General features: G+C 49.5%; 1 protein-coding gene and 1 long non-coding RNA gene across 3 annotated transcripts in view; one reads left to right on the top strand and one right to left on the bottom strand.

Moving 5' to 3' along the window:
* LOC108501616 overlaps nt 1–6,561 on the bottom strand; it is a 16,709-nt gene extending 10,148 nt beyond the window's left edge. The window contains exon 1 of the long non-coding RNA XR_001876231.1: nt 6,338–6,561. This is a non-coding gene — a long non-coding RNA (uncharacterized LOC108501616). The remainder of the gene's footprint in view (nt 1–6,337) is intronic.
* The window catches only part of LOC108501615, a 2,930-nt gene continuing 1,006 nt past the window's right edge, over nt 6,552–8,475 (top strand). The window contains exons 1-4 of one of the 2 annotated variants that reach the window (XM_017823704.1): nt 6,552–6,849; nt 7,319–7,390; nt 7,494–7,586; nt 8,039–8,170. In XM_017823704.1, coding sequence (XP_017679193.1) covers nt 6,741–6,849; nt 7,319–7,390; nt 7,494–7,586; nt 8,039–8,170 — 406 coding nt within the window. In that variant the 5' untranslated portion in view covers nt 6,552–6,740. The remainder of the gene's footprint in view (nt 6,850–7,318; nt 7,391–7,493; nt 7,587–8,038; nt 8,171–8,475) is intronic. The other variant, XM_017823705.1, reaches the window with a different exon arrangement.

Genomic DNA, 8,475 nt, shown 5'->3' with positions numbered 1-8,475 from the left:
CCCCGCACCTCTGCCCGCTTGTCCCAGCTGCTCTCTGGCTGACAGGGCCTCTTCACGGGAGAACTGGGTTTCCCTGGACTCACTCCAGCCCACACCATCCTGGTGTCCCTGCTACCAGTACCAGCAGGGGTACTTTACTTCAGAAGATAGTGTTTTGTTTAATGGATAATATATAAACAAATATATTGTTAAAAGACAGTGAGTTCTCACCTCTTTTTTCTGTTTGTGTTGTAATTGAATGCACAGAGCTGGAAGCAGGGCTGGCTCTGTGAGAGGAGCTGGAAAGGACCTGCACTCCAGGGCAGAACACTTTTGTCCCAGTATCAGTCCGGTTTTCCAGCTGGGGCCTGTAAAGAACTGGTGAAAGGCAATGTATGATTCGCCATTGCTTCTTAAACTGTCATAATGCAAAAAGCTTTGCCTTTGTTTAAACTGCAAATGCAAGTTGAGACACATGTGTTGGGGAACATGAAACCGAGTGGAGGCAGTTTCAAACATGGAGAAAAATCTACAACCCAGAATAGACATAATCACGTCGGAACAGACACTCATTTACCGGATATGTCTCTACAATGGACTGGACAGTTTCATCCCGTTATCCCCAGTTTTCCCCAATTTATTGTTGTATGGTCATAGCACTGTGTATATCCCAGTTGTTGTTTTAAAAATCCTATTCTCCATATTGTCTCCCTCTCCTCTCATCGTCTTCCCTCCAAAACCTGTTGTCCTCCCCTGCTTTCCACTCCTCTGCCTGCCATTGGTTGATGTTTGGTGCACTGCAGAGAGAGCTCCCACTGGCCCTTTTCCCTGGAGACCCAAGGTTGCCACCCACCTTTCCCCTGTCTCCCAACCACTACTCTCCCTGAGCTGCCTGTCTCTTGCTTCTCCCTAAGCCTAAGTCCACCCCCTGAACCTACCCTATTTAAGCCCATGTTCCCCTTAATAAACCTGGCATTGCTTCACTGACCTCTACTGTGTCAAGATCCATTTGTGCAGTGTCCGGTCCCTATCCCCTTTCCCTGCAGGCCGTGGCACACATGTGCATTCAGTTAAAAGGAAAAACAGCAAGCTTCAGAAATGGGGAAAGAGCCACCTTGGAAAGGGCTGTAACCCCCAGCTGTAGCCATAGGGAACATAAAATTTGGACGTGGGGAGAGGTGGCACAAGAATTAATTAATTACGGAAGAAAATACGGTCAAATACTCCCTAACAATACTGATCCCAAATTAATTTGGCACACAGAATGCAGAACATCAATGCTCCCTATAAAACTCAGAAAACTAATGTTCTCCCCGGGCAAGGAGGACATGTTCACACAAATGAAGAACACAGGAGAAAGAGAAATGGCTTTTGGGTTTGCAAAAAAGAATCCCAAAAATCCTGATGGACAGCCAACCCACTGAAAAATTGGAGGTACTAGTTAAAGCATGGCTGGCAGAAGAGGGATCAATAAAAGCTGTTGTCCCTGCTACAGCCCCTCCCCTAGAAGAACCACAAAAGGGGGAGGTGGTGGGAAACACTTTCATTCGTCCCCAGTAGATAAGCTGGGGGATGGAGGGTGGCTTCCTATCAGATGGCTTAACAAAAATTCCAAAGGAGACTTACTAATAACCTTTCAAAGTCCCCATAAACCTTTTTAAAAGACACTGGAGGTCAAATATCTGCCCTCAAGGTTGAAGATGCCCCTTGGTGTGGAAACATTCCCTCATGCAAAGGTATATTTGTTGTGGATGCTTTTGGATACACTCAACCCCAAATGACAACAAGGGTAAGATGCTGGTTGCCAGGGGAGTAGAAAGCAATCAAAGCCCTTATGATTTTGGGAAAATTTCCTAGAAATCTTTTGGGGCTGGACCTCCTAAAGGGAAGGTCTTGGACTGCAGGGGCTTTCAGGAAGGAAACCCAGCATTTGCACCTTCTAGATACTGCCCCTGCTCTTCCTCCCTCCCTAGTAACCAACAACAAACTTTAACCCTCACCCTTGGGAGCCAGAGAAGGAATCACCACAGTTATTGAGAATCTAAACCAAAGAGGAATAGTGATTACAACCCATTCCCCCTATAACACTCCTGTGTGCCAGCTGGAGATTAACTGTGTACCACTGAGGTCTTAATGCAAACACAGGGTCCCTCACTACAGCAGTCCCAAATATAGCCAAACTAATAGCCACCATACAAGAACAAACTCACAAAATTATGGTCATTACTGATGTTAAAGACATTCTTTTTATGGTTCCCCTGCAAGATCAAGATTAGGAGCGTTTTGCTTCTGTATGGGAAGGTCAGCAATACATTTTTACCTGCTCCCACAAGGGTTTAAACACTCACCCACTATAGCACACATCCACTGGTACAAGAACTGTCATTCATTCCTCCCACACCTGAGGTAAGACTATATCAGTATAACGATGATATTTTGGTAGCAGGAGATGAAATTGCACCTGTACAGATAATCCAAAAGAACATTACTGAACACCTAGAACCCCTGGACTTACAGATCCCTCCTGAGAAAATACAACGCCCTTTGCAAGAGGTAAAGATTTTGGGGATATGAGGGAGTGGGGGCAGTAGTCTGTATTCCCCAGACACCCTCACCTCCCTAGAAGATGCCTGAGAGCGGAGAAGATGTGCAAATGTGGGAGATGGGAACAAAGAAAGATACAGAATATGGAGACAGAACCTGCAAGATTCATGGGAAGAAGAAGCCTTTATGTGACAAACACTATGGACTGACATTATGGACTGTTGCTTAGCATTCAGTGTTTATTATGTTCTTCCCTATGTTGTACTCTCATGGTTTTATGAAAATTTCCCTAGTTGATTATTCCCTTGTGTTTCTGTTTTCTCATTGGCTGTTTGATGCTGTAGTGCAGATTCTCCTTAAAAGGCTAGTTCCCTCTCATGTTTTCCTTATAGAGATATGTTTCTTCCCTATCTTTCCTTGTACAGTTTCCATTTGTATATCTCCACTCAGTTCCACCCCTTGTTCCAGAAAGTTCTGCTCTCGCTCTATATAAGGTGGGAGCCATGTTAATAAAGGGCCTTCTTGCCTTTACAACACCATACCCTGAGGATGTGGAGGGCACAGAATGCAAGGAAGAAAAGTTTACTGAATGGAAGGCGACTGCAGGAAATTATGGCTGAAACAACAGATGAAGCTATGATTTGAAGATATATAACATGATACAATTCAAACAGAGACTGTTATTATTTAGAATTGTTAATGCATGTTCCCTATCTGTTGTATCACAGTTTTTATTGAATTTCATCATATTTTCCCCCTCAGAATAATACCCTTTTTTCCTATTGGTTCAAGTTTGCTGCATTGCAGATGTTTCCCTCATTGTCCCCTGCTGATCCCTTGTTCCCTCCTTTCTTCCCTGGTTGGTTTTCACCCCTGTCAGTCCTATGCTCCTCCTGTTTTCCAGAACCTTCCCACCTTACCCTATAAATAGAGCTAACCATCTCCAATAAAGGGAGATAGCCCCAAGTTATACCACTCTGCTTGAACCCATGGGTTGTCGAGTCTTCTTTCCACGTCAACTTCAACATGAGGAAATGTTTTTCTTTCCTTGTCGAACCATGTCATGCAACAGGCTTTGGGCCTGTTGGTCTTTTGGAGGAAGCACGTTCCCAATTTTTCAATAGTTGCAAGGCCCTTGTGCAATCTGCTGTGGAAGGGAGCAGAGTGCGATTGGACCCCCTTCATGATGAGGCCCTATAATTCCTAATTTTTGAGACTAACACACATCAATCACAAGACCCTATACACCCTTCTGATTCCAAGCAAACTGAGTGGCGATTTGCCAGTTCAGAACTGTCCAAACATTTATGGCAGTAAGGACACAGTAGTTCTACCCAACCATTGGATTTTACTCTCAAAGCTTTAAGGATGCAGAAAAACAGTATTCCACTTGGGAAATGGGTTGTAGTCAATCTTGCCCTCTGGGAAGCAGAAAGAACTGTCCGTCAACAATCAACAGTTTTAAGGGGTCCTTTTAAAGACATCAAAAAGGTTCTGTGGGATGGTCCAACAAGCTCCTGTTCAAAAGTAGTATGCCCAAATTAAACAATGTTGTACCATCTTTCAAGTAACAGAAGGAGCTTGCAAAAACATTCCCTTACAACATGAGGTAGCCCTGAACACCACAACTGACTCTTTATGTCCTATTATTTAGTTTGCTCCCCCATATTCAGAATAATTGCAGATGCCCAGCATCAAGGCAGAGTTGCCATGACAGGAAATCTTGGCTGCTCTTTCCAGATCTCAGGGTCAGGGGTGGGTTGGAGCTGGACACCCAGCGTGAGGTCAGACAACTTACTTGAAGGGCTTCCTAGTTCATTTGGGTTCATTTGGTGAATTCAGTCTTGAGTGGTTTGGTTCTACATTTCTAGTTGCCTCACAAAAAACTTGGCTGTGCTTTTCCTCCTGTTTTTGGCGACAGTGGGCTACTCCCAGCCGCTTGCCAAGGTGCTCAGGATATGGTACTGTGTTTGTTCCTGATGAGGGACAGTTACTTCTAATGAAACTGTCCCATGTTCTTTCTAAAGAGATGGAGCCTAAGGCTGTGCAGAAGGAGACCTTCCAGATGGGAGAAAGTGACAGAGTGCCAGTCTCAGGGGGAGAAAGACAGGCAGTGCCAGACACCAGCACATCAGGTAATTGCTGTCTGGGACTCACCAGTCAGAAACACTGTCGTCCTGAGGCTTCTCCCCAGCACCCGCTCCTGCTCATCCTGTCAGCAGCCAAACCTGGAGGTGTGAGCGCAAAGAACTTGTTGTCCAAGAAACCAGGCACAGCTCTTTGAGGTTGACAGCTGCCTCTAGTATGTGTGGGGAGGGTATGGCTGGTAGTGTGCCAGAAAGATGCTCACAGAGATCTCTCGACACTATTGTTTTTTTGGGTTTTTTTCTTATAGTTTTGGGTCAGGCAGAAAAGATTTTCTCAACACAACACTATTCCCTTTGAAGTGGCAAACAGTAACCGCTGAGCTGCTCACCCTCGTCCCTCACCTCTCAACAGCCAGCTCCAGCTCCTGCTCTGAACTGTCTCTCATAGGGTCTCTGCTGCCTCTGAGATTTCCACCTCCTGAGGAGGCAGCCCAAATTTCTTATTGAAAGAGAGGTTTGGCTCAGCCCTTTAATCAATTCCTATAAATTCTTGTCATGTAGCCATCCCCATTTGCAGCCCTGCAGATGCACGTGAATGGAGAACCACGGGAGACAGCCATTGCCAGATCATAGATGCCTCAGCTCCATATGAGGGAGCTAAGATGCCTACATGCCACTACACCAGAAAAACAGGCCTGGATTCAGCTGGGTGTAGTGAAATCCACCCCTGGTTTTCTCTTGGTCCTGATCTTGTGTGCGTCTCTCTCCTGCTCCCAGCCCCCATTCCGTCCGGCTCCGTGCCCCTGTTCTTTTTACTGCCTCTCTACCTTGCTGTCCATCCCAGGGGTTTTCAGCAGTCTCTCTCCTGCCACCAGTTCTCACTTCCTTGATCTTTCCTGCTCCCTCCTGCTCTTTCTGCCTCTCTTCCCTGCTGCTTCTTCCTCTAACTCTCTCCTCTTCCTTGAGCCGCTTTCCCTCTCGCTGTCTCTTTGTTCTGTTTCCTGTCCCTATTTCGTCTTTCTGTCTCGGTCCCGCTCCCTGTGCCACGTTACGCCGGGACTCCCGGGCGAACTGTTCCCTGCAGCCGGGACAGCACGCGGAGCTCCTGCAGCGGCAAGAGCTGGAACTCGGGTCCGGGAGAGGCGCCTCGGCCCCGGGGCTGGAGCGGGGCAGCTCCGACCCAGCGGCGGCGCTGAGTCGGCGCGGGCGGGGCCCGCGGTGACGGCGGCAGCTCCGGCCCGGGAAGCGCGGAAGCTCCGAGCGCTCCGGCCCCGCGGCCCCACAGCCCCGTCCCTCACGGCCCGGCACGAAATGGCGCCAGTGCGGGGCAGGAGCCCTCGGGCTGCGGCAAGTGATGTGTCCCTGCCCTGCCACATGCGGGAAGCCGCTTCATCTGGTTTGGGGTGACTTGTCCCAGAGCCGATGACGAACCGGGGAGTTGCAAAAACCCGTGGAGTGGATTCAGGGAGAGTCTGGATTTACACCCAGTTAAGGACGTTCGTCGGTCTGTTCGTCGGTGACTCCCCTCTGGCAGAGCTCATTGAGAGAGTTTTAAATGAGATTGGAACCGGGGAGGGAATAAGCCGGGGAGGGAACAAGGCAGGCTCACTTGGGATAAGTCTGGGGGCAACCTGCCGATATTAAAGGGAGGGTAGCAGAGGGAAGAAGTGCTGTCTTCAAACGTCATGAACCTGGAGCAAAACTAGTGGGAAAAGCAGGTTTCTCACTGGAATGCTGGGAGACAAAAAGAGTACCAAGGAAAGGCACTTGCACTTGGCTCTTTTATGCAGCCTTGATAGCGAGGCTTATGATAGCAATTTCTGTAAGCAAGACCCAAGTGCCTCTGCACTCCCAAGCACAGTGCTGCCTCCCAAAACAGATCCACCCTTCTCCACTTCTGCTCCTTCCACACCAATGCAGAACGAGGAAATTCAACAGCGGGCAGATTCAGGACTTCATGGGCAATGGGAGTTTTTTGGGGAGCCCTAGCAGAGAGAAGAGACTGGTGGGGATGTGAGGTCACAGAACCCCATTTGATGTACAGTCACAGAGCCCCACTTTGATCTGCTGTTCAGTGCCAGCTCTGGACACCTCTGAGGCAGCAGCAGTGGCAGCAGCAGCAGCAGCAGCATGTTGCGAGCACTGGGGGTCGTGGTCCTCACCTGCTGCCTCCCCCTCTTTCTGGTGGCCCTGCAAGCCCAGGATGCCCAGTCTGCTCCAATGCAAGGGCAGGGAGCAGGTAGGCAGGCAGGGGCCAGCACCCACCCCGGGCTGGCGGCAGTGTGGCCAGGGCGAGGACTGGGTGAGCCAGGAAGGCAGCACGGTGCAGGCAGTGGGGCAGACACAGCCCGGAGAGGTGTGGAGGGGCTGCAGCTGCTTCAGGGATTGTGGGGAGAGAGGGTCCTCATGATCAGGGAGGTGGGGAGTGGCAGTGCAGGGCCAGAAACTTGGCACTCACTTATCCATCACACGGCAATGGTTATCCAGCCTCGAGGCTGAGCTCCAGGACTGACCCACAGGCAGGTTGCGTGGGCACATCTTGGCTTTTGCTTCCTTTCAGAGCTGCCAGCTCATAGTCCCAAGGGCAGCCAGGCACCCCCACAGCTGTGAGAACACAGACCTGTCTGTGTGCCCTGTCATTCCCTGACCCTCTTACACATTCTGCTCTTGAGGTGTGATGGTAACTTCTCGTGGGTGTTTGCTTGTAGATGTGGCCAAAGGAAGGCCTCTTCCAGCTCCTGAGCCAGATTCCATGTTGATTCCAAGCTGGTATCTCAAGGGTGAGTAGTCAGGCTCTGCTATTTCACAGAATAAAGACCCCTTTTTAGCGTGTTGTTCATGGGAAATGTATCTTCATACTATATCCTTGATAAATCTAAATAGGGAAGAATTCCCACGAGTTCCCTGAAGAATTCTCTGAAGCACACCCCGAAATTCCAGAGGATGTCCAGACAGACTTGGAAGAAGCTCCATCTGGTCAGCAATATAACCCACTCTGTCAACTGTAGGACCACGCAAGCTGAGTTTCTTGGTTCTTGTAGGGATGTGCTGTACCCTACAGAGCAGGAAGTGATCAATCATAGCCTCGCTGCAAGGACACTCCATTTCACACCTTGCGTGGGCTGCTGAGCCAAGAGACAGTCCAGCACAGCTCCTGCTCCCAGACGGGCTTCCAGCTGAGAGCCAGGGGCAACTGCTGCTGCACTTGTACCATTATTGGCCAGAGCTGCTCTGTGCAGATGTTGATATCCAGGTGTTGGGAACAGGGCTGTGCTGAAATTGTGTTTGGCTCATGCACAGCCCAGCATCAAGGCAGAAATGGGCAGTGGGCTCCTCCCTGCTACTTGCCCGGGTGCCCAGGACATGGTACCATGTTCCTGATGAGCTACAGTTACTTCTAATGAAACTGTCCCATGTTCTTTCTAAAGAGATGGAGCCTAAGGCTGTGCAGAAGGAGACCTTCCAGATGGGAGGAAGTGACAGAGTGCCAGTCTCAGGGGAAGAAGGAGAGGCAATACAGGGCACCAGGGCACCTGCTCAGCTTCAGAGATGTCCTAGAGGCTAGTGCTCGGGAGATGCTGGTGTGTGAAAAGAGGAGTATTTTAGTGTATCCCTGCAGTGCTCTCCATGGATGAGAATCCATGAACTGCAGGTCCCCAGCACACAGCCCTGGCCTGCAGCCTGAAGGAACAGACTGGGCAGTGCTGGTGCAGCTGCTCACTGGCACAGAGGCTTTTGTCCAGGAGAACCTGAAGGGTTCCTTCTTATCCCCTGGTCCTAAGACACCAGAGCCAGAGGCACCAGACCCTTGAGCATCTTGAAGCACCTGAATCTGAGACTACCCATAGCGCAGAGCACAAACGTT

Source organism: Lepidothrix coronata, unplaced genomic scaffold (assembly GCF_001604755.1).
Source record: "Lepidothrix coronata isolate B3197 unplaced genomic scaffold, Lepidothrix_coronata-1.0 Scaffold104, whole genome shotgun sequence".
Lineage (NCBI taxonomy): Eukaryota > Metazoa > Chordata > Aves > Passeriformes > Pipridae > Lepidothrix > Lepidothrix coronata.
Note: the sequence above shows the minus strand (reverse complement) of the source record. Positions and strands in the feature narration are given on the sequence as shown.